The 27718-nt window shown below is 37.5% G+C and overlaps 1 protein-coding gene across 3 annotated transcripts in view; it reads right to left on the bottom strand.

Moving 5' to 3' along the window:
- Nucleotides 1-27718, bottom strand: part of C2H3orf20 (chromosome 2 C3orf20 homolog) — an 87894-nt gene that overhangs the window by 12461 nt on the left and 47715 nt on the right. For all 3 annotated transcript variants that reach the window (XM_059161837.1, XM_059161835.1, XM_059161836.1), the window contains 2 exons: nucleotides 25818-25932; nucleotides 24216-24468 (listed from right to left, as the gene is read on the bottom strand). In XM_059161837.1, coding sequence (XP_059017820.1) covers nucleotides 24216-24468; nucleotides 25818-25932 — 368 coding nt within the window. The remainder of the gene's footprint in view (nucleotides 1-24215; nucleotides 24469-25817; nucleotides 25933-27718) is intronic.

A 27718-nucleotide genomic window follows, 5' to 3' on the forward strand; every position in this document is an offset into this window, starting at 1 on the left:
TAATGGCACTCTGCTTTCTTCCCTGGCCCCCCTTCAATCTATTCTGCACACACCAGATGGCTCCTGTTAGAACCCAAGTCATATCATGTCTCTAATCTCTTTGAAACCCCCCAGTGGCCTTCCACCTTTCACAGAATAAAAGCCTATCTTCCCATGCTGTACATGTTCTGGTCTCCTTCCTCAGTCTCTTGCCCTCTCCAATATTCTCACCTTTGCTTATTGTGCTCAGTTGCTCCAACCTCTGCTTATCCCCCAGCCTTGGGGCTTTGCTCTTGCTGTTCCTTCTGCCTGCCTGGCTTTCCCCCTGGGCAGCCACCACACAACTCACTTTCTTTCCCACCTCCTTTATATCTTCGTGCAAATGTCAACTTGTCAGAGAGGCTTTCCCTGACTGTCCTATTTGGAATTGCACCTCTCAACCCTTGATACTCTTTCCCTCTCCCTGGCTATTTTTTCTCCTTAGCATTGCTCACTAGAGCACATATCATACATTTTATTTATTTTGATTATTGTACTTCTTCATTCCAACAGAACATAAATTTCATGAGTTCATGAGTTTGGAGTGTTTTGCTCAGTGAAATAGTAGTTCTTGGCAGATAGTAGATTCAATAGAGTCAATAGAAATTCAATAAATATGTAAACAAATACTAATTAGGTACCTATTATGTGCCAGGCATTGCATTGGATTGTCTCAGCGTTATTGTATTTAGGTAGGAATGAATACCATTCAAATACAAAGTGCTGCTATGATTTTATTCTTATCATTACCACTGTCTTACACTGTGGTTAGCATTGTAAGCACCTACAACCCCTGGCATAGACATTGTCTTGGCTAAATTTGTAATAATCCTATGTGATAGTCTGGACAGAAACAACTATCACTGTCTACAGATTGGAAAACAGAAGATTCCCACTGGGTGAATGGGTTATCCAAGTTCATACAATGATTAAATGACAAGGGCTAGGATTAAAAACCAGGTCAACCTAAAACAAGATCAATGCCAGTAATTTAACTATTCATATTTTCACAGAAGCTGCCTGATTAACTAATAAATACTTGCTAAACTTAAGAATATCTCTTTTTTAAGAATATGAATATCTTGGAGAAAAAAGGTTGGATCTGCTAATCACAACTCACACTAAGATAAATCCAAAATGGATCAAGAATTTAAATGTGAGAAAATTAAGCCATGAACATTCTAATAGAAAATAGGGATGAATCATCTTATAGTTTTAGAGTAGGGAAACTCTTTGATAATTAGGATTCCTAAGTCCAAAGGCTATGAAAGAAAAATACTGATAAATTTAACTACACAGAAGAAAAATGAAAAAACCTGAGTGGCAAGACCATCACAAAGACAAATGACCAATGACAAACTGGGAAGTATGTATATGAAACTCCTATCACAGACAAGTGGTTAGTTTCCCTACTAAGTAAAATACTGTAAATGAGTTAGAAAAAGTTAATAACCTAGCAAAATATGAACAAGTGAATACACAATTCACAGAAAATTATATAAAAATGATTTTTTAAAAGATTCACCCATTTATTTGAGAGCAAGAGAGTGCAATCAAGGGCAGGGGCAGAGGGAGAGGGAGAGAATCCTCAAGCAGATTCCCTGCTGAGCACAGAGCCTTACATGGGGCCTGATCCCATGACCCTGAGATGATGACTCAAGCTGAAATCAAGAGTTAGATGCCTAACCAACTGAGCCAACCAGGTGCCCCAAAAATGATTTTTAAAATTATACTAATATAAGAGTGGCATAGCAAAATATAGGAGTAGCATAGAGAACCCCAAATCTATGTCCCTTCACTAAAGCAACAATTAAGCTGGCAAAAACTGTCAGAATCAACTTTATCAGAACTCTGGAAATGAATTTAAAAGCTTACCACAGTCAAGGAATGCTTAATGAATAAAGAAACTGCTATATTTTGGTAAGAGAGTACTGTGGTGTTTTAACTTACTCACTTCCTATCCCCTGTTCCCGACCTTGGTGGCATCTAACTGAACATGAGAATGGCAGCCCATGTTCCTAGTGTGGTTTGCTGATACCAGAGAGGGTAATATGGATTTTGCTCTCAAGGAACTGTGATTATGTGGTTTGGCATGCCTGGAGATTCCCTAAAGGACTGGCTAAGGGGCTTGCCTTTGTTTCGCTCACCTTGGAACTTTCTCCTGGACAGCATCTGTTAAAATCATTTAAAAGGAAGTATGGGAGATACAATCTCCTGGTTTAAGGGATAACAGACAGGCACATGGCACACAAATGAAAAAACCTGGGAAGATGATGCTGGGGGAAAAATACACAGAGGGGTGGGTATAAAGACTTTGAAAGTTTCCACATATACTAGGGAATCTAAAGGGGCACATACATGTCCAGGGTTGGAACCATGTTTAGAGAAACCTGAGAATACTCTAGTCTTTCATATCTGGATGACATTTGGTCTCTGCCAATGTGGGACATGAAGGACAAAGCAGAGACGTAAACAGCCTGACTGAAAGCACTGAAGGGGTGTACCTTAACACAGTTAATCTGCAAAGATTAGGAGAGTGTTTTTAATTTAATTTAATTTAATTTAATTTAATTTATTAATTTATTTATTATTTAGCTAGCTGACCACTAAGCTAAACAGAGACTTTATGACCACACATGACAAAGAATGTAGTCTTTATACAAGTAGTCTAGAAAAGTCACTAAACAACTACAAACTATGAGCAACAAAAATAAACCCTGGAAAGAGAGAATAATTTGATTGCTAGAATTACCACATTATGATATTAAATATGATGTTAAAAATGAAGCACTAAAAGAAACAAGAAAAAAGGAATGAAGAAAAACTATCCCTGAGGAATTCCAGCCATTGTACTTACTAGATAAAGATCTATAAATCAACTGTCCTAATTATGCCCAAAGTACTAAGGAAACTAAGAATGAATAACTAAAGGAAACCAGGAAGACCATGTCCTACCAAACAGGGAATATCAATGAAGAAATAAAAAGTATAAAATAAGCTAACTAGAAATTTTTTGGAGTTGAAAAGTACAATAAATGAAATGAAAAATTCAACCGCAGATCTGAATAGTCAGGAAAAAGAATCAGCAGACTTGAAAACAGGCCAGTTAAGATTATCCAGTCTGAGGAACAGAAAGAAAAAAGAACAAAGAAAAATAAGGAGAGCTTCAGTTACATGTGGGACACCATCAAGAATGCCAAGATACACTCAATGGGAGTTCCAGAAGGACAAGAAAGAAAGGAGCAGAAAGAATATTTGAAGAAATAATTGCCAAATACTCTCCAAAATATGTCTTTCTAAGAAGCTCAACAATATCTAAGTAAGATAAATTCAGAGATCCACAGAAAGACACATTATAATACAATTGTTGAAAGTCAAAGACAAAAAGAGAATCTTGAAAGCAACAAACATGGTTCATCACCTACAAGGGATTCTTAATAAAATTAACAGTCAGTTTCTCATAAAAAATCATGGGGCTGGAAGGCACCAGAATGACATATGTAAAGTGCTAAAAGAAAAAAAAAAAAAGACCTCTCCAACAACGAATTCTGTATTAAGCGAATTTATCATTCAAAAATAAGAGAGAAGTCAAGACATTCCAAGATAAATAAAAGCTGAGGGATTTTGTCACTAGTAGACCTGCTGCAAAAGAAATGCTAAAGTGCCTTTAGATTGAAATCGAAGAATACTAGACAGTAACTTGAAACTATATGAGGAAATAAAAAACATTATAAAGCTAACTATATAAGTAAATATAAATCAGCATAATTATATTTACAACTACTCTGTTCTTTTCCTATATGATTTAAAAGACAAACACATAAAACAATAATTATAAATCTATGTTAGTTGGGCACATGATGCATAAAGATGTAGTTTTTTACAAAAACAACAGGGTGGGGTGGTGAGTTTGTATAGGAGTAGAGATTCTGTAGACTTTTGAAGCTAAATTTATATTAATTCAAGATAGATTGTTATTGTAATCCCCAGACCAACTACTAAGAAAATAATTAAAAACTATACAGAAAAGGAAATAAGAAGGGAACAAAAACTGTATATGGGGCACCTGGGTGGCTCAGTTGGTTAAGTGTCTGGCTCCTGATTTTTGGCTCAGGGTTATGAAATTGGGCCCCATGTGGGCTCCATGCTCAGCAAGGAGTCTGCTTGAAATTCTCTCTCTCCCTCTCTCTCTGCCCCCCTCCCACTCATACACACAGACATACACACACACTCTCTCTCTCTCAGATAAAACAAATAAATAAAATCTTTTTAAGAAAACTATATGTATTACCTAGGGCTCTCTAGAAACAGAACCAACAGGATATATATGGATATATATCAGAGAAGATTTTTATTATAGGAGTTGGTTCATGTGATTACAGAAGCCAAAAATTACCACAATCTGTTGTTTACAAGTGGCAGAGCCAGAGAATCCAGTAGTATAATTTAATCTGAGTCCAACAACCTGGGAACCAAGGGAGCCAATGGTATAATTCCTAGTCCAAGGCCAAAGGCTTAAGAACTGGGAGGCTGCTGTGTAAGTCCTAACATCCAAAGACCCAAGAACCAGGAGCTCTGATGTCCGAGGGCAGGAAGAAATGGACTTTCCAGCTCAAGAATAGAGATAAAGGATTCACTTTTCTTTTGCTTTTTTTGTTTTATTCAGGTCCTCAGTGGATTGGATGATGCCCATCCCCATTGGTAAAGATGAATCTCTTTACTCTGTCTACTGAATCAAATGCCAATGTCTTCCAGAAGTACATTCACAATCACTTCTTGGCCTTTTGGCTAAGATCAAGTGCAGAAGCACATTCACAGACATGCCCAACAATACCGTTTCCCCCTTATCCTAATTAAGTTGGAACAAAATTAAGCATCACACCATACACCAACATATGTAAAAAGAAGAAACAAAAATAAAAGTCAACAATGGAGGAATTGAGGAACAAAAAAATATATAAGATTTATGGAGAACCAATAATAAAATGGAAGATGTAAGTCCTTAATAGTAATTACTTGTAAATGTAAATGGATTGAAATCTTCAACAAAAGTCAGAGATTGGCAGAATGGAAAAGAAAAACAACAACCCATGATCTAACTATATGCTCTCCACAGAAGACCCAAAGATATAACTAGGTTGCAAGTAAAAAAGATGGAAACAAATTCCAAGAAAATAGTAACCAAAAATGAACAGGGATGTTTAAACTAACACCAGACAAAAGTATACTTTGAGTAAAATATTATTTCAGGAGACAAATAAAGCACTATATATTAAGAACAGGGTCACTCTCATTAAAAATACAACAATTATGAATATGTATACAATATGATAATACAGCCTCGAAATATATGAAGCACAAACTGACAGAATTGAAAGGAGAAACAGAAAATCCTACTCTAATTCTAGTTGGATATTTTAACAGCCTATTTTTTTGTTATTTTTTTAAATTATTATTATTTTATAAACATATAATGTATTTTTAGCCCCAGGGATACAGGTCTGTGAATCTCCAGGTTTACACACTTCACAGCACTCACCATTGCACATACACTCCCCAATGTCCATAACCCCACCACAGCCTCTCTCCCCCACTACCCCCCAGCAACCCTCATTTAAGTTTTGTGAGATTAGGAGTTTCTTACAGTTTGTCTCCCTCCCGATCCCATCTTGTTTCATTTATTCTTTTCCTACCCCCCAAACCCCCCATGTTGCATCTCCACTTCCTCATATCAGGGAGATCATATGACAGTTGTCTTTCTCCGATGGACTTATTTCGCTAAGCATAATACCTTCTAGTTCCATCCACGTTGTTGCAAATGGCAAGATTTCATTTCTTTTGATGGCTGCATAGTATTCCATTATATGTATGTGTGTGTGTGTGTGTGTGTGTGTGTGTGTGTATCACATCCTCTTTATTCATTCATCTTAACAGCCTATTTTTAATAATAGACAAAACAACTAGAAAAACGATAAACAAGAAAATAGACACTTTAAAGAACACTGTAGGGGTGCCTGGGTGGCTCAGCAGGTTAAAGCTTCTGCCTTTAGCACAGGTCATGATCCCAGGGTCCTGGGATTGAGCCCTGCATCAGGCTCTTTGCTCACCAGGGAGCCTGCTTCCCCCTTTCTCTCTGCCTGCCTTTCTGCCTACTTGTGATCTGTCTGTCAAAAAAAAAAAAAAAAAAAAAAAAAAAAAAAAAGAACACTGTAGACAACTAACCTAAGAGATATGGATAGATTATTTAACTCAACTATAGCAGATACACATTATTCTCAAGTGCACAGGGACCATTCTCTAGCATAAACTATATATTCACCCATCAAAAAGTCCCAGTAAATTAAAAAAAGAATGAAAGCATACAAAATATTTTCTCTAACAACAGTGGAATAAAATTAGAAATCATTAACAGAAAGAAATTTGGAAAAATCATTCCAAAGCAACATTCTTAAATAGTCAATGGAGCAAAGAGAAATCACAAGAAAAGTTGGGAAATACTTTGACATTAATGAAAACAAAACAACCCAAATAACAAAATTTTATAGGATACATTGATTAAGAGAAAAGAAAGAGCTCAAATCAATAACCAAACCTAACATTACACTAGCAAAACAAAAACAATCTAAACTCAAAGCTAGCAGAGGGAAGGAAATCAGTCGCAATAGAGTGAGGATAAAGAAAATAGAAATAGAAGGCAATATAGAGAAACCACGAAAAAATGTTGGCTCTCTGAAAAGATCAGTAAGGCTGACTAATCTTCAGTTAGACTAAGAAAAAAGAGAGAAGACTTAAATTACTAAATTAAATATGAGAGTGGGACATTATTACTGATCTTATTAAACTAAAAAGGATTATAAGAAGTTACTATGAACAATACATCAACAAATTAGATAACCTAAGTGAAATGGATAAATTCCTAGAAATAAACTACCAAAACTGACTGAAGAAGAATTATAAAATCTGGATAAGCCTCTAATAAGTAAAAAAAATTGAATCAGTAATCAAAAAAGCTTTCTAACAAAGAAAAGCCCAGGACCAGATGGTTTCACTTTTTTTTTTTTTTTAAAGATTTTATTTATTTATTTGACAGACAGAGATCACAAGTAGGCGGAGAGGCAGGCAGAGAGAGAGAGAGAGTAGGAAGGAGCCTCCCTGCTGAGCAGAAAGCCCAATGTGGGGCTCCATCCAGGACCCAGGGATCATGACTTGAGCCAAAGGCAGAGGCTTTAACCCACTGAGCCACCCAGGTGCCCCCAGGTGGTTTCAGTTTTGAATAATACCGAACACTTGGAAAACTGACACCAATTGTCCTCAAATTCATCTAAAAAGTGGAACAGGAAAGAACACTTCCTAACTCATTCTATGAGGGAAGCATTACCCTGATAACAAAGCCAAAGACAAGAAAAGAAAAATACAGGTGGATATCCATTATGAATATAGATGTAAAAATTCTCAATGAAACAAATACTAGGAAGCCAAGTCCAACAGCCTATTAAAAGGATTATACACCATGACTAAGCAGGGTTTACTTAAGGAACATAAGGGTGGTTCAACTTATAAAAATCGATCAGGGTAACACATCTCCTTAATAAAATGAAGATAAAAAACCACAAGATCCTCTCAATTGATACAGAAAAAAAATTGATAATTCAAACACCCTTTTAGGACAAAAACACTCAACAAGCTAGGATTAGAAGGGAACTTCTTCAACATGATGAAAGACATTTATGAAACACTCACTGCTAACATCATACTCAACATTAAAGGACTGAAAGTTTTATCCCTTATAGATTAGGAATAAGACAAGGATGTACACTTTCACTTTTTCTATTCAATACTGTACTGGAAGTTCTAACTAGAGCAATTAGGCAAGAAAAAGAAATAAAAGCCATCTAAATTGGAAATAAGGAATAAAACTATTTCTATTCACAGATAATATGATTTATATATGGAAAATCCTAAAGAGCACACACACATAAACACACAAACAATAAGAGCTAATAAACAAATTCAGTAAAATGTCAGGATAAAAGATTAACAAGCACAAGTCAGTTATATTTCTATACACTAGTAAAGAACAATCTGAAAAGGAAACTAAGAAAATAATTTCACTTATAATAGCATCAAGAAAGATAAAATACTTAGGAATAAATGTAACCAAGATAGTGAAAGACTCACATAATGAATACTACAAAATACTGAAAGAAATTTTTGTTTTTTTTCTTTTTAAAATTTTACCCAATTTCTAGTTAGTTAACATTCAGTGCAATATTGGTTTCAGGAGAAGAATTCAATGATTCATCACTTACATAAAACATCCAGTGTTCATCTTAACAATCCTTAATACTCATCACCCATCTAGCCCATCCCCCACCCATCTCCCTCCATCAGCCTTCAGTTTGTTCTCTATCAGTAAGAGTCTCTTTTGGTTTGTTTCTCTCTCCCCACCCCCTTTTTCCTTTCTTTCTTTTTAAAAGAAAATTTTAAATTGTTTTTTAAAAGTATCCATTAACAGATAAATGAATAAACCAAATGTGGTCTATATATACAATGGAATACTATTCAGCCCTTAAATAGAAGGAAATTCTGACACATACCAAAGCATGGATGAACCTGGAAGACATTATGCTAAATAAAATAAGCCAGTCACACACAAAAAAATACTGTGTGATTCCACTTATATAAAGTAGTTACAGTAGTCAAAGTCATAAAAACAAAGTAGAGGGGTGGTTGCCAGAAGTTGGGGGAGAAGAAATGAGGGGTTAGTGTTTAATGGGGACAGCGTTTCAGTTTTATAAGATGAAGAGAGTTCTGAGATGGACAGTGGTGATTGCCATATAACAGTATGAGTGTATTTAATACCACTGAAATGAATACACTTAAATGTGATATATAATTTTTATTTTACATGCATTTTATACCACAATAAAAAATTGAAAAAAGAAATTATAAAAGATGCTTGACTTCACTTACAATAAAATAAATGCACAAGATGGGAGAGTAGGAGGATCTTAAGCTCACCTGTCCCACAGATACAACTAGATAACACCCATATCAGTGTATAGAGATGTAATAGATTCAGAAAACAACCCGAAAACTGGCAAAATAGACTATCCACAGCTAAATGTAGAGAGATGACCATATCAAAGAGGATGGGAAGAGTGGAAACATGGTCAGAAACTAAATGGAGGGAGGGACCCTACAGGGTAAAAAAGGGGAAAGAAATAGACCCTCACATCAGGCACGCGAATCACAGGGAACCCACAAAGGGAAGAAAAATCCCCGTAACTTTTGGCTTTAGAAACCAGATGAGCTGAATTTTGTGTTCTTAAAATCAGTGGGGCTTAACACTTGGAACTTTAAAAATTAGTGAGCTCAGCTCTGGGAGAGCTGGGAGAGGACAGTAGTGATGAGGGAGCAGTAGGCTGGCTGAGGACAAAGCAAAAGCTGGTATCTTGCACCCCCTCTCCACCCGCTCCCCTCAGTAGTATGTGTGACATTCCTCAGGCACCTCTGGATGCCCTAAAAGAAAAATAGTTAACTTGCAGAGATCACAATCCTGCAAGACAGTCTCCCTTGGTTTACCAATGTCCTAGAGATTTACAACAAAGAAGCTATCTAACAATAGCACAATTTCCAGGCAAATAACTCAGTTCCTCAAGCCCTAAAGTTAAATTTCTTCTAAACCCAAATCTCACTAACAAGGATACTTGATAGGAGAAATGTGAAACTTTATCTATAGATCTCCAAGATAGTGTCAAGAATCATTCCCAAGCATATGGCCACTGATATACATCTAAAGGGTCTCACAAGAGGATTTTTACTACTAGTAATGAATAACCTTTCTCCCAGAAATAGCTAGACCCTCAAGGTCCTGGAGACTTTGCTTCCAACATTCCTTAGAGACTAACATCACCCTCTTTGTCCTCACCTACCCAACTCCTGTGTATATAATCAGCCACTCCTCAGGATAACGTTGCAGCATCTCCGTCTACCCACGGGTCCTGTCCCCATGCTCTAATAAACCACCTTTTTGCACCAAAGACATCTTAAGGATTCTTTCTTAGCCGTTGGGTCTGAACCTCACCCCATTGAACCTCACCTAGGTTCAAGAACTTCATCAGTAGGAAACTGAGTCCCTGCCCTTAAAGAGACAGCACAACAAAGAGTCCCATGGAGATACAGCAGAGAAGCTGTCATTTGAAAACTGCCCAAGATAAACAGGAAGGAGATCTGTTTACCAATCTCAGAGTGTGTGCTAAAGGGGCAGTCATTGTTGGGAGACTTCTCCAGGAACAAAGAAGCTGGCAAGTGCCATTTCCCTTCCCTACCCCCAGCTTAGATACACAGATAGCTACAACTAGCACAGTGCCAACATGCTGACATTTGCTACCAAACTTGCTAACAGTGCACCCTACCCCCACACACCTCTGCATATACACCTCTTTTAACGTGGCAGGTCATGGTTTCCAAGGGCTATAGGTCCCCTCCCATGGCAAACCTTCTCAGACCTTGTAACACCACTGTCCTGTGTTCTCCTTCAGAGAGGTTCCCACTAATACTATCTTGGCTAGAGCCCATCCAAAGCAGTGCCACATGGCTGGCAACATGGAAGCAGTCCCAACAAGGACTGGCACCACTCCAAAGTGACCCTTGCCTTAGGGAGAGGGGAAGATAACCATCCACACCAGTTTAACTGTGGCCCAGCAATGGGCCAGGAGTAGACTAAAGGTCTGACTATAGGCCCTGCCACCAAAAAAAGCTTCTCAGGGAACAACACAGGGAAAGCATCTTTTACATCAATGCTACTGCATCTCTGGAAAATGCCTGGTCTGACTTAACTCAGGCCTGAGGAGACCCCATTAACAACCAGGAACCAAACCCTGCCCACAACAGGTAAAGAGAGCCATTGCAGATGACTAGACTGAAGGCAAAGTGGCTCAGCCACAACAGCAGGGTACACAGAACACATACACTAGACAGTCCTAAAGCGCCAGTTCTGGTGAATAGGGAACACTGCATAGCGGGGCACCAGAAGACATCTTCTTCATAAGACCACTACTTTTGAGAGCAGGAGATGTAGCTGAATTTCCTAACACACAGTAACAGACAAAAAGTGAGACACAATGAAGAGGCAGAGGAATATGTCCCAAATGAAAGAACAGGACAAATCACAGCAAGACACCTAAACAAAGTGGAGATAAGTAATATACCTGACCAAAAACTTAAATTAATGGTCTACAAGAGTCTCATTTCAGACCTGAAGACATATGCAGGTTAAAAATGAAGGGATGAAGAAGCATTTATCATGCACACAGAATTGAAAAGAAACCCAGGATAACAATACTTATACTGGACAAAACAGACTTTAAAACAAAGACTGTAACAAGAGACCAAGAAAAACACTATATAATTAATCATAAGGGAAACAATACAAAAAGAAAATATAACTGTATATATTTATTCACTCAACATAGGAGCACCCAAATACATAAAGCAGCTTATAAGAAACATAAAGGAAGTAATTATTAGTAATGCAATAAGAGTAGGAGACTTTAACACCCCATTTACATCAATGGATAGATTGTCCAAACAGAAAATCAACAGGAAATAGTGGCTTTGAATGACACATTGGATCAAATGGATCTAATAGATATATTCAGAACATTCCATCCCGAAACAGCAGAATATACATTCTTTTCAACTGCACATGGAACATTCTCCAGAATAGATCACATGTTAGCCCACAAAAAAGTCTCAACAAATTGAAAAAGACTGGAGTCATACCATGCACCTTTTCTGACTACAATGCTATGAAACTAGAAATAAAAAACAAAACAAAAAAAACCTGGAAAGACTACAAATACATGGAGTTTAAACAATATGCTACTAAATAATAAATGGATCAATTAAGGAATGAAAAAGTAAATTAAAAAAATATATGGGAAGAAATGAAAATGAAAACATAATGGTCCAAAATCTTTGGGATGCAGCAAAAGCAGTTCTAAGAAGGAAGTATATAGTAATGTAAGCTTAACTCAAGAAACAAGAAAAAAATCAAATAAGCAAACTAAACTTACACCTAAAAGAGTTAGTAAAGAACAAAGAAAACCCAAAACCAGTAGAAAGAAATAATAAATATTAGAGCAGAAATAAATAAAATAGAAACTAAGAAAACAATAAACAGATCAATGAAACCAAGATCTGGTTCTTTGAGAGAGCAACAAAATTGATATACCTTCATTAAACAAACTAACAAAACCAGAGAGAGAGAGAGAGAGAACTCAAATAGACAAAATGAGAAATGAAAGAGGAGAAATAACAACTAACACCACAGAAATACAAAAGATTAAAAGAGAATATTATGAAAAACTATGCTAACAAACTAGAAAACCTAGAAGAAATGGATAAATTCCTACAAACATATAACCTCTCAAAACTGGATCAGAAAGAGACAGACAATTTGAACAGACCAAATATGGAATAAAATTGAATCAGTAATCAAAAAGCTCCCAGCAAACAAAAGTCCAGGACCGCATGGTTTCATAGGTAAGTTCTATCAAATATTTAAAGAGTTAATACCTATTCTTGTCAATCTATTTAAAAAAAAATAGAAGAAGGAAAGCTGTTCTGAATTTATTCTGAGGCTAGCAAAATCCTGATATCAAAGGCACTACAAAAGAAGAGAACTATAGGTCAGTATCTCTGATGAACATAGATGCAAAATCCTTTGCAAAACATTAGCAAACCAAACCCAACAATAATCATCCACCACTATCAAGTGGGATTTATTGCTGTAATACATGGGTGATTCAATATTCACAAATCAATCAACACAATATATTACGTCAACAAGAGAAAGGATAAAAACCATATCATCACTTCAATAGATGCAGAAAAAAATTTGACAAAGTACAACATCCATTCATGATAAACATCCTCAGCAAGTTCATCTAGAGGAACACACCTCAACACAATAAAGACCACTTATGAAAAATCTACAGCAAATATTATACTCAGTGGGAAAAATTGGGCAATTTTCTCCTAAGGTCAGAAACAAGATAAGGATGTCCACTCTCACCACTTCTATTCAACATAGTACTGGAAGTCCTATCCACAGAAATCAGACAACAAAAAGAAAAGGTATCCAATTGGTCAGGAAGAGGTAAAACTTCCACTATTTGCAGATGACATCATACTAGATATAGAAAACCCTAAAGACTCCATAAAAAACTACTAGAATTGATAAACAAATTCAGTAAGACTGCAGGATACAAAATCAACATACAGAAATCCATTGCATTTCTATGCACTAATAATGAAATAGCAGAAAGAGAAATTAAGGAAACAATCCCAATTGTTACAACTGCACCAAAAATAATAAAATACCTAGAAATAAACTTAATAAAAGGAGATGAAATATCTGCATTCTGAAAATTATAAACACTGATGAAAGAAATTGAAGACAACACAAAAAATTGGAAAGATATTCCATGCTCATGGATTATAAGAATATTGTTAAAATGTCCATCAATGTCCATCAAATGTTCAAAGCAATCTACATATTTAACACAGTCCCTATCAAAATACCAACAGCATTTTTCACAGAACTAGAATAAATAATCCTAAAACTTGCATGGAACCACAAAAGAAGCCAAATATCCAAAGCAATCTTGAAAAAGAACAAAACTGGAGGTATCACAATCCCACCTTCAAGTTATATTACAAAGCTGCAGTAATCAAAACAGTATGGTACTGGCAAAAAAACAGACATGTAGGTCAATGGAGCACCTTAGAGAGTCCAGAAATAAAACCACAATTACATGGTCAATTGATTTTCGACAAAACAGGCAAGAATATACAATGAGGAAAAGACAACCTCATTCAACAAATGATATTTGGAAAACTGGACAGCTGCATGTAAAGGAATGAAACTGGATCACTTTTTTACACCATACACAAAAATAAACTCAAAATGGATTAAGGACCTAAATATGACATGAGAGACCATAAAAATCCTAGAAGGGAGCACAGGCAGTAATTTCCCTGACATTGACCATAGTAACATTTTTCTAAATATGGCTCCTGAGGCAAGGGAAACAAAGGCAAAAATAAACTGTTGGGACTATATCAAAATAAAATGTTTCTGCAAGGCAAAGGAAAAAATCAATAAAACTAAAAGACTACCTATGGAATGGGAGAACACATTTGCCAATGACATATTTTATAAAGGGTTATTATCCAAAACATATGAAGGACTTATAAAACTCAATGCCCAAAACCAAATAATCCAATTAAAAATTGGGCAGAAGACATGAACGACATTTCTCTGAAGAAGACATTCAGATGGTCAACAGACACATGAAGATGCTCAATATCACTCAATATCAGGGAAATACAAATCAAAACCACAATGAGCTATCACCTCACACCCATCAGAATGGCTAAAATTAACAATACAGGAAACAACAGACATTGGCAAGGATGCAGAGAAAGGGGAACCCTCTTACACATTTTGTGGGAATGCAAACTGGTGCAGTCACTCTGGAAAACAGTATGGAGGTTCCTCAAAAATTTTTTTAAAAGAGAAGGAAACAAGATGGCAGAGGAGTGGGAGACTGAAATATCATCAGGTCCCAGGGTTCAGCTACTTAGTTATCAAACCATTCTGAACACCTACAAACTCAACAGGAGCTAGAAAAGAAGAAGAGCAGCAATTCTAGGAACAGAAAATTGACTATTTCCTGGAAGGCAGAAAGGGCAGAGAAGTGAATCCAAAGCAACGGGAAAAGAGACCGTGATTGGTGGGGGGGCGGCTCCCAGCAAGTGATGGAGCAGCGGAGCACAGAATCAGAACTTTTAGAAGTCTGCTCTGCTGAGGGACATTGCTCCAGAGGCTAAGCAGGGGTGGGGCCCTTGTGGGGACAGTGTGGTCTCAGGACCCTCAGGGTCACAGAAAGACTGGGAGTTCCTGAGTGTGGCAGAGCTTCCAGGTATCTAAGTGGGGAAGCCGGCTACAGAGATGGAGCCACGGAAGGGGCTCTCTAAGGGTTACCTTAAATTGTGATCCAAGGTGCAGTTGGACCACTGTTCTTCAAGCAGGGACCCCACAAGTGGCAGGTCCAGAGAGACTCACCTTCTTCCTCCAGGAGGAGTGGTGCAGAAGCACACTACAGTAATCTACTGGGTTTGGAGACTCCAAATGGGGCTCTGTGCCAGAGACAGAAATGCTCAGTCACAGGCCAGGTTAGCACGGAGTACGGCTGGAGACCAGGGAGATGGGAGAGATTGACTGCTTTTCTCTGAGGGCACACTGAGGAGTGGGGCCCTGAGCTCTTGGATCCTCTGGGCCAGAGATTTGGAGGCTACCATCATCATTCTTATCCTCCAAAGCTGTACAGAAAGCATCCACGGAACAAAAGCTACCTAGTGTGACCAAGCACATTGCTTAGCTTGGCCCCTGGCAAGAGTAGTGCAATTCCACCTCAGGCAAAGACATTTGAGAATCACTGCAAGAGACCCCTCCCCCAGAAGATCAGCAAGAACATCCAGCCAAGACCAAGTTCACTGATCAATAAGAACTGTGGAACTCCAGAGCTAGGGGAAAGCAACACATAGAATTCATGGCTTTTCCCCTATGATCCTTTAGTCTTTCAAAGTTAAATTTTTAAAATTTTATTTTTTTCTTATTCTATTTTTTTAACCTTTCCTCTTTCATATTTAACACTATTTTAACTATTCTAACTATTTTATCTTATCAATACCTTTAAAAAATCTTTAAAAATGTTCATTGTTACAGTCATATTTTATCCCTTCATTGTATTTAACCTTATTTTTTGTATACATATAGGGTTTTCTTTTCTTTAAAATTTTGGGATATAATTTCTTCTCATAGATCAAAATATACCCTAAGTCTAGTGCATGGCTTTGTTCTAGTCTCCAGTCTGATCACATTCTCTCCTCTTTTTTTTTTTCTTTTTCCAACCAACTTCTTATCTTATCAATTCCTTTTTTAGAATATTTTTAAATTTTTATCTTTACAGTCATATTCCATCCCTTCATCATGTTTACCCTTATTTTTGTATATATATGTTTTTCTTTCTTTTAAAATTTTGGGAGGTAGTTTCTTCTAAGAGACCAGAATACACCCAAAATCAAGTGGGTGGCTCTGCCCCATATACCAGTTATTTATATATATATATATATATATATATATATATATATATATATATATATATATTCCCCCCTTCCTTCTCCCCCTGGTTTCAGGTCTCTCCTGATTTCATTACTGAATATTTTTCTGAGGTCTTTGCCACCCTTTTAGTATTTTGTTCTCTCATTTATCTATTCTTATCTGGATAGAATGACAAGGCAGAAAAATCACACACACACACACACACACACACACATACACACACACACACACGATAAGAGGCAGTACCGATGGCTAGGGACCTAGTCAATACAGACATTAGTAAGATATCAGAACTAGAGTTCAGAATGATGGTGCTAGCTGGGCTCAAAAAAAGCATGGAAAATATTAGAGAATTCCTTTTTGGAGAAATAAAATACCTTTCTGGAGAAATAAAAGAACTAAAATCTAACCAAGCTGAAATAAAAAAAGCTGTTAATGAGGCGCAATAAAAAAATGGAGGCTCTTACTGCTAGCATAAATGAGGCAGAAGAAAGAATTAGTGATATAGAAGACCAAATGACAGAGAATAAAGAAGCTGAGCAAAAGAGAGATAAATAGCTACTAGACCATGAGGGGATAAGTGATACCATAAGACAAAACAATATTAGAATAATTGGGATCCCAGAAGAAGAAGAAAGAGAGAGAGGGGCAGAAGGTGCATTGGAGCAGATTATAGTAGAGAATTTCCCTAATATTGCAAAGGGAACAAGCATCAAAATCCAGGAGGCATCGAGAACACCCCTTAAAATCAATTAAAATAGGTCCACCCCCCATGATCTAATAGTAAAATTTACAAGTCTTCATTACAGAGAGAAAATCCTGAAAGCAGCTTGGGACAAGAGGTCTGTAACATACAATTGTAGAAATATTAGATTGACAGCAGACCTATCCACAGAGACCTGGCAGGCTAGAAAGAACAGGCATGATATATTCAGGGCACTAAATGAGAAAAATATGCAGCCAAGAATACTATTCAGCTAGGTTGTCATTGAAAATAGAAGGAGAGATAAAAAGCTTCCAGAACAAACAAAAATTAAAAGAATTTGTAAACACCAAACGAGCCCTACAGGAAATATTGAATGGGGTCCTCTAAGCAAAGAGAGAGCATAAAAGTAACAGACCAGAAAGGAACAGAGACAATATACAGTAACAGTCACCTTACAGGCAATACAATGGCACTAAATTCATATCTTTCAATAGTTATCCTGAATGTAAATGGGCTAAATGCCCCAATCAAAAGACACAGGGTATCAGAATGGATTAAAACAAACAAACCAAACAAAACAAAAAAACAAGACCCACTGATATGCTGTCTACAATAAACTCATTTTAGACCCAAAGACATCTCCAGATTTAAAGTAAGGGGGTAGAAAACAATTCACCATGCTAATGGACATCAAAAGAAAGCTGGGATGGCAATCCTTATATCAGATAAATTAGATTTTAAGCCAAGACTATAATAAGAGATGAGGAAGGACACTATATCATACTTAAAGGGTCTGTCCAACAAGAAGATCTAACAGTTTCAAATATCTATGCCCCTAACATGGGAGCAGCCAATTACATAAACCAATTAATAACAAAATCAAAGAAACACATTGACAATAATACAATAATAGTAGGGGACTTTAACACTCCCCTCACTGAAATGGACAGATCTTCTAAGCAAAAGATCAACAAGGACATAAAGCCTTTAAATAACACACTGGACCAGATGGACATCACAAATATATTTAGAACATTCCATCCCAAAGCAACAGAATACACATACTTCTCTAGTGCACATGGAACATTTTCCAGAATAGATCACATCCTGGGTCACAAATCAGGTCTCAACCAGTACCAAAAGACTGGGATCATTCCCTGCATGTTTTCAGACCACAATACTCTGAAGCTAGAACTCAACCACAAGAGGAAAGTTGGAAAGAACTCAAATACATGGAGGCTAAATATAAATATCTGAGTAAATATAATAAACTATTTTTCTTAAGTTCTTTAAAGTTTATGACTGCTGAAAGGAAAGATTATAACATTGTTAAGGGGTTTCAATATATGCAACCATACTATAGTGGGGGGAGAATAAAGAGACATAACAGATGGTTGTAAGATGACTACATTTCCTTTAAAGTGGTGGCAATATTAAACTTAAATAGGATTTTTAAGGTAAGGCATGTAGAATATAAATCCTAAAGCAAACACTAAAAGGAAAATTAAAATACAAAGAGATATACTAAAAAGTCAATAGTCAAATCAAAATGGAATATTAAAAATATTCAAGCAGTTCAAAAGAAGGCAGGAGAGAAGAGAGGAGCAAAAACAAAACAAAGCAAAACAAAAGACAAAAACAAGATATAAACAGAAAAATAATAAAATAATAGACTTAAATTTAACTATATCAATAATTATAGTAAGTGTAAATGGTCTAAATATACCAATTAAAAGAGTTTTATATTGGATAAAAATATAAGACCTAACTATATGCTATATATAAGACACATACTTTAAATATAATGATACAGATAGATTAAAAGTAACAGAATGGAAAAGTTTTGCCAAGCAAATACTAATCAAAAGAAATCTGAAGTGAGTGTATTATTATTATACAGAGTGGACTTCAGAAAAGAAAAATTACCAGGTATCAAGAGGAAATTACATAATAATAAAAGAGCCAGATGCGTTATACTTAACAATATGGCTCCAAGAGTCTTGAAGTAAAAATAGGATAAAATTTGAATATATTGAAGACATATATCTATACACCTCAAAAATGTTATAATTTTTGCTTTCAACAGTCATACATATTTTAAGAAACAGGTAAAATAAATTAATCCACAATCATACTTGGAGACATCAACACTCTATTCTCAATAACCAACAGAACAAGAAGACAGAAAATCAGCAAGGAAACAGAGGAACTAAACAACACTATCACTGGACCTCACTGACACTTGTCAATGATACTCTGTTGATTTGCTTTAGACTCCACCCATCAAGAGCAGAATACATTTTTTTTTCTCAAGTGCACATGTGACATTTACCAAGATAGACCACATTCTGGGGTCATAAAACAAACCTTAGCAAATTTAAAAGAATACAAATCATATAAAATATTTTCTCAGACTATATCAGAAATAAACTAAAAATAAATAACAAAAAGATACTTAGAAAATCCTCAAACATTTGGAAATTAGAGATTGGATTCTAAATAACCTATGAGCCAAAGATGAAATCACAGGGAAATTAGGAAATACTTTTTAAATGTAATAAAAATTAAAATCCATCATTTCAAAATTTATAAAACTCAGGCAAAATATACTTAAAAGGAAGTTCACAGAATTAAATACATATTAGGAAATAGGGCCTCATTAATAATCCAAACTTACAATTTAGAAACTAGAAAAAAGCAATTTATACACAAAACAAGCAAAAGGAAGATAAAAATAGATGGCAGAGAAGCAGAGAGAGTCAATTATCATATAGTTTCACTTATTTGTGGAGTATAACAAATAGCATGGAGGACATGGGGAGTTAGAGAGGAGAAGGGAGTTGGGGGAAGTTGGAAGGGGAGGTGAACCATGAGAGACTATGGACTCTAAAAAACAATCTGAGGGGTTTGAATTGATGGGTGGGTGGGAGGTTGGGGTACCAGGTGGTGGGTATTATAGAGGGCACGGATTGCATGGAACACTGGGTGTGGTGAAAAAATAATGAATACTGTTATGCCAAAAATAAATAAAAAATAAATTTAAAAAAATAGATGGCAGAAATAATGGAATTGAAAACAGAATAACAATAGACAAAAATCAATGAAACTAGAAGCTGATTCTTTGAAAAGATTAATAAAATTGATGAAACTATAACCAGACTGACCAACATAAAACAGAAGATCCAAATTACTATCAGAAATAAAAGGGGATATCACATATCCTTTCATTATAATAAACCTCACACATTCATGCAACTATATGCTGAATCCCATGAGTTCTGGTAAATCTCTGAATGTGGGGATAGTGTTGAAGCCCCCTGAAAGATAATACTACACAGCAATAAGAATAAATGAAATGTTGATATGTGCTACAACATGGATAAATCTTGCATGCATTATACTAAGTGAAAGAAACTAGACTCAAAGTATAATTCCAATTATGACATTTTAGAAAACACAAAACGATAGCTACAAAGAACAGGTCAGTAGTTTCTGAAGACTAAGGGTGAGTGAAGAGTTTGACTATGGAAGGGTGCCACACGAAGGAGTATGGGGGTGGGCAGTGGGAGGTGATGGAGCCATTCTGTGTCTTGGCTATGGTAGTGGTTACACAGCTCTATGCATTTATCAAAACTCAGACTTTTACACCAAAAAGAGTAAAGTTTACTGGAAGTAAATTAAAAGTAAATTTAAATTGAGATATAATCAACTGCCTTTCTGTAAGCAGCAACAAATAGAAAAATTAAATTAAAAACATAATTTATAGAGCCACCGGGGAGACTCAGTCAGTTGAGTGTCCAACTCTTGATTTTGGCTCAGGTCATGATCTTGGGGTCCTGGCATCAAGCCCTATACCAGACTCCATGCTTGGTGGGGAATCTGCTTGAGGATTTCTGTCCCTTTCCCTCTACCTCTCCCTTGGCTTATGCTCTCTCTCCCTCTCTCTCTCTCAAAATAAATAAATCTTTAAAAATTAAAAAAATAGCGTAATTTATAATAGCAACAAAACTATTAAATACCCTAAAATCAACCTAATGAAAGACTCTATGTTGAAAATTACAAACTATAGAGAGATTAGAGAAGATATAAATAAATAAATAAAAAGATATATCATGTAGGTCTGATAGGAATTTGAGAAACAGGACAGAGGATCATAGGTGAAGGGAGGGGAAAAATAAAACATGACAAACCAGAGGGAGACAAGCCATAAGAGACTCTTAATCTCAGGAAACAAACTAAGAGTTGCTGGAGTGGAGGGGGGTGGGAGGGCTGGGATGGCTGCATGATGGACCTTGGGGAGGGGATGTGCTATGATGAGTGCTGTGAATTGTGTAAGACTGATGTATCACAGACCTAAAACAAATAATACACTATATTTTAATTTTAAAAAGATATACTGGGGCGCCTGGGTGGCTCAGTGGGTTAAGCCGCTGCCTTCAGCTCAGGTCATGATCTCAGAGTCCTGGGATCGAGTCCCACATCGGGCTCTCTGCTTAGCAGGGAGCCTGCTTCCTCCTCTCTGCCTGCCTCTCTGCCTGCTTGTGATCTCTCAGTGTCAAATAAATAAATAAAATCTTTAAAAAAAATAAAAATAAAAATAAAAAAAATAAAAAAGATATACCACGTTCCTGGATTGAAATACTCTATTACAAAGACATTAGCAATCTAGTTGAAATCATAAGATACATCTTTCAAACTGACAAGGCGATTATAAAATTATATGAAAAAGTAAAGGGTAAAAAATAGCAAAAAAAATTTAGAACAACAAAGTTTGAGTACTTAGTCTCCTGTATATCAATACTTACTACAAAGCTGTAATACTTAGTTAGATAGTTTGGTATTGGTAAAAGATTGGACAAATAGGAAGCAAAATAGGGAATCCAGAAAATGTCCCCTGATTTATACATATAGAACCCTTAATTTTTTATAGAATTTGCACCAAAAAACATTGGGGGAAATTACAATCTTTTATATACATTGGAATATTTGTATATTATATATCTATGTCTATATCCATATATTTATCTATCTATACATACACACACACACACACACACACACACACATATATATATATATATATATATACTATATATGGAAAAAAATTAAAACTTGGTTCCTATTTCACATCACCATAGAAATTTCCAGGTGGAGGATAAATATAATGTAAAAGTTAAAAAGGTTACTAAAAAAGTTACTTCATTGAATATTGTCATCGTCTCTGAATAGGGAAAGTTCTTGAATAAGATATAAAAAGCTAATTATAAAGAAAAATATTAAAAATTGGACATTATGTTTGCCAGCTTCTCTTCCTCAATAGACATCATTATCAGAGTAAGTGTAAGATCATTTGCAGCACGTAAAACTGAGAAAAGTCTTGTACCCACAACATACAAATAACTCCAAAATATAAATCAAGAAAAGGCAAATGACCAGTAGAAAAATAGATGAGAGAGCTAAACAGGCCATTTACAAAAGAGAATATCCAATATGGTCAATGAACAAACAAAAGGTACTCAACCTCTACAGTCACCAAGGAAATACAAATGAAAGCCCATATCATCATTACAGAATGGCTATAATTAAAATGACTGGCAACATCAAGCATAGTGAAGATGTGGAGTAACTGGAGCTCTCACTGCTGCTGGTTGGAGTCGAACTTGATACCACCACCCAAGAACATGGCCATGTTGAAAATGGCCAGGCCCTACTACAAGTGAGATATGTACCTACTCTAGGACAGCCATCGCACACCCAGGCATATACCAGCCATAAATAAGGACATATGCTAACACTAGCAAAGTTTATCATTACCAAAACTGTAAACAACCAAAAAAATCCATTAACATTAGGAGGCATAATTCACAATGTATTCAAGTAATAGGCTACCACACAGCAACGAGAATAAGCAAACTACTGCAACACACAACTCACAATTATAATGTTGAGCAAAAGAGGCTAGATGCCAAAGAACACATACTGAATAGTTCGAATTCAGTCAAGTTTTTAAAAAAAACCCACTAACGTATGAGGCTAGAACTCTTCCCTTTCAGGAGGAAGGCTTCGGAGGGCAAGGGCAAGAGCACACTTCTAAGGACCTGGTAATGTTCTATTCCTTGGTTTGGTTATAAGGTGTGTTCACTTCATGATATGTATTGAGCTATATGCTTAGGATTTGTTCATTTTCCTGTATTTTTATATAGAAATATTCTACTAATATTATATTAAAATACTTGAATGAGCTCTTCAAAATGCTTTCCTCCCCAGCATTTTAATATAATATTAAAATGCATATAATTAATATTATATAAAATTAAAATAGAAAAAATTTATATATATTTTAAGTTAAAAAACACCATGAGTCAGATGATACCACTTCCTGTCTTAAAGTTATGGGGTGGTTTCCTACACTACTAACAAGGCCACCTGATCTGGCTCCTGCCTGCTTCTCTATCTTCAATTCACAGCCCTGCCCCGTCTTCATCACCATGCTCTGCACTGGTCTTTCTTCCCCCTCACACATACCAGCATGGTGGTATGTTCTTGTCGCACGTCTCTGTTTGCTCTACCCTTTGCCTGCTGTTCCTTCCCCATCCTTTTCTGTGGCTGCCTATTTCTCATCTCTCACCCTGGGTCCCCATTTAAATACCACCTCTTCAGAAATGCCTTCCTGGCCTGGCTATGTCCTTTAGCACATGCCATCCCATTTCCCAGTCACTTCCCACCCCTGGCATTAGTCAACATTTTCTATACAGGCCCAGATAGTAAATATTCTAGTTTTTGCAGGCCAGATGGTCTCAGTCATAATTATTCAACATTACTGCCTTAGCAGGAAAGCAGATATGGACAATATGTAAATGAGTGGGCATGGCGATTCCAATAACACCTTACTTATGGATCTTAACATTTAAATTTTTTATCATTGTGCATGTCATTAATCTTATTTTGATCTCCCTTCTCCACCCCCCAGCATTTCAAAAGGTAAAAACTCATAAAAAGGCAGGCAGGGGGGCTGCCTCATAAAAAGGCAGGCAGGCAGTGGGGCCAAATTTGGTGAATGGCCCTAGTTTGCCAACTTCTGCTTTAACCTATGACCCTGATATACTTAATTCCTAGACCTTATCACTATCTAAAATGACTTCATTCAGTCATGTGTTTATTGTCTATCTTCTCCTGCCCCTAACATGTCAGCTCCCAGAGAAAGGGGCCTCATCTCTTCTGTTCCCCATTGTGAGACTACTGCCCATCACCATGCCTGACACAGGGAGGCTAGAAGAAATGCTGGCCCAAGCCCACCTGGGTGTGACCACGGCTTTGGCTTGGATCCTGATGCTTTTCCTCCGAGTGGGGCTTATAGAAGCAGACCCATGCTCTTCCTTCAAAGACTCTCCAGTTGAGGATTCAGGTCGGGCTGACTGAGATCGTAATAAAACGGCTTCTCCTGGGTATGAAATTGGCTTGATGCTCCGCTCAAGATAGGGACTCGATTTTACCTTGGCTCGACTGATTTCTGCCTCTTCCTTAACCGGGTATTCTATGGTGAACAGCCCTGTTAACAGAAGACACGTCACTCTCCCTCATGGCCCAAACTTTCCTGTCCTGCCGTGGAGCTCTATATATCAGTAGCCCTGCCTTCAGCTCATATTCCACGCTACTCCTCCACCCTTGCATGTTCTCTGGCTGGGCTGCCTCCCCTCTACTCTGTGGCACAGAGCTTCAACCCTAGTACAGTTAGTGGCTCAGTAAATGCTGGCTGAATGTAGGAACAAATCAATCTTGTTTCTATTCATTCGTCAAGACCCAACTGAGATCCCTCTTCCACCAAGAAGTCTGTGCTTCATTCAGCTCTGTGTCCTCCATTGCACTCATAGAGGCTGGGTACACAATGCATCCATACTGTTCTCTTTCCTGAGAATGCTGTTCCCTATATCTCTGGATTTAAGTCATTTCTGTCTACTTTCTTTGTTGTATTTATTTGTATTCTTGTTTTAGATCCCTACTAGACTTGAAAACTTCTGAGGCCTGGGATCTTCATTCCTTCATTCACCTACAAAACATTCCTTGGATGCTGGGAATATATAGATGACCCAAACAGGGTTCTCTGCCTCTGAGAACTCCAAGTTGGGGTACAGGGGGGTTGGGCAAACAAAGAAATATTCACAATGCTAGGTAGTAAGATTTGTAATTAGAGTACATTTTGTATGTGCTGTGGGAACCCAGAGGAATATAAGACCCATTCTGCTGGGGAAATCAGAGAAGGCTCTCTGGAGGAGGGATACAGCTGAACTGAGTCTTTAGGGATGAGAGAAACTCCTTCAAGAACAGTTCCCTGGAAACCCACCAGGGGGTGGCATAGAATGGAAGTCACTCTTCCTTTGTCCCCAGGCCCATCAGCAGGAGAGCCTAGATATGGGAGGGGTCCTGGGGTCACCATGCTGGCCCTGAGGGTGCCCTGTAGCCTAACAGGGACAGCCTGCTGAGCTGGCTGCTTGTTTCTTTTCTGCTGAGATTGTCTGCAAGGAGAGGAACAGGGTCTGCAAATGTCTGATTGACAATACAGGAGAGACTGCCAAAAGGTGAACCAGTTGCAAGTGGCTCAGAGAGAGTTACAGAACAATGACAGGAGGCCCAGGAAAATAAAACAGCCAGGGAAACATTGAAGACACACAGGATGGTGCTCAGAAACTGAAGGTGGCTAAGGCCACCATTACTTGCAACATGGCCCTGAGCAAGTATCTGCTTCAATGGCCCAAGCTTTGTCACCCCCTCTATCAATGAGGAAATCACCCTGCCCCCGCCCCCACCTCTCTGAGTGGTAAAAAGTTGTTCTCAGCAGTGGAGGTGACTCAAGATTTAGGAAGTTATCGGATAGGCATCTCCCACCTTTCTGCCCCTTACCTGCTGCCAGCAAGACAGAATTCATAAACTGTGACACTGTCTTTTGAAACCGCTTCTTGATCTCTGCCAGAGCCCGGTTCATCTTAAATATTTTGTCATCCACGCGGGTCAGCAGCTGGGGAAAGGCCAAGGAAGAGAAAGCATTGTTGCCTCCCCACCAGGAGCTATTAGCCCAGCCCACCAACAACTAGGCTTTGCTCTTGTTTGGAAGAGGTGCTGTCCCCTCTGCGGAGACACACCTCTCTCCCCTTCTGCTCAGTGAATTCCTGCATATCGGTCCAATTTCTGTGGAATTGAAGCCTCAGGTAGAGAGAATGGGGTGGACAGTGGACAGATTTTCTGAAGACTGATGGTCACTCTACATGTCCTTCTTTACCCTACAGGCAGGACTTCTATAAAGGATGCCCTCAATTAATAGTAAAGCCTCAACCATCCTTCGGGTCTTTGGCCCCAGCTGCTGCTTCTAGGCTAATTTTATTTATTTACTTGTAATTTATACCTAGCCTGCTTCCATAAAGGATTTGAGGTGATGCTCTGGGCTAAAAACAAAAAACAAAAAACAAAAAACATTTAAATTGAGGTGTTGCCTCACTCTCAAAGTGCTGCTTGATAGAAATATTTAGTGAGGAGCCTGGCTGCAGGGCCATAAAAGCTGGGGCTGCTGTTCTGCCTGTCGCTCTGATAGGTGGCTCCTTTCAAGGTGATGCGTTTCTGGGGAAGCCATTTAACAAGTGTCTCAGTGACAGAAACTTAGTGGGAGGAGGTCACTCTACCTCCCACCATCAGCTTTTCTAGACTGCCATGGATTTTGCTGATGAACCATACCCAACCCCAACACACAGACCTAGGGAGAAGTTGCCCGGACTACAAAAGTCCCAAGCAGGAGAGTGTGGAAGCCACCTCCTTACATGTACAGATGGGGACACTGAGACCTAGAAATGGAAGGGACCAGCCTAAGGCTCTATGGGCTCTTCCTAGCCTGGGCCAGCCTGCACAGTCAGCAAATTTTCTCCGGGGCCCCTTGCAGCTCAGGAAGTCCGAGAACCAAACATGAGCCAATTTTCTGGGCCTCCAGATTTCGTGTAAAAGCATTCCAAGATGCTTAACCTGGCAGGTAAAGTCAACATTTGGAAATTGTGTTCCCTATAATAAATCTGATAGTTCCTCATTTGCTGTTGTTTATCTAGTCTGAAATCTGTTCTCAGACAGAAGGGGTTATGACCTTGACACTTCTAAGGCAAGTCAGTCTTCTGGGTCAGCATCAGCGACTACTGACTAGAACCTAGCACTGTTTCCAGAAGCTGTTTTAATGTACTGGTCTGCTTAGCCCTATGTTTAATGTCCAAGACAGTTACACTTTTTGAGTTGTGATGTCCCTTTAAATAACCTTCCAGCTTTCTCTCACACTGTCAAAATGCATCTATGAGTTTTCCTGATGAAGATGTCCCCTTCTAGTCCTGCACAGTCCACTAAAAATAAAATGCAAGCTATACGTGTGGTTGTAAACATTCCTGTAGCCACATAAAAAAGTTCTTAAAGGTGAAGTTAATTCTAGAAACATATTTATCTAACCTAATATATCAAAAAAGTGGCTGTTTTAACACATACTCAAACTCAAAAAATTTCTCAAGAGAAATTTTACATTTTCTTTTCATATTAAGTTTTTGAAATGCTATGCATATTTTCTCTTATGGCTGATCTCCATTTGGACTTGTCACATTGCATGTCTCCAGTAGCCACTTGTGACGTGTGGCTACCACATTAGACGACACAGCCCTGGACTTCTAGTTCTCTCTTCTAAGATTGGATTCAGGTAAGATAAAATAAAACTTGAATTATAAAGGGGCTTTCCTAGGCCCAGAGGTAATGTTTGGTACATGGGCAGAGAGTGATTTCTCTTG

This window comes from Mustela lutreola, chromosome 2, assembly GCF_030435805.1.
Source record: "Mustela lutreola isolate mMusLut2 chromosome 2, mMusLut2.pri, whole genome shotgun sequence".
NCBI classification, from domain to species: domain Eukaryota; kingdom Metazoa; phylum Chordata; class Mammalia; order Carnivora; family Mustelidae; genus Mustela; species Mustela lutreola.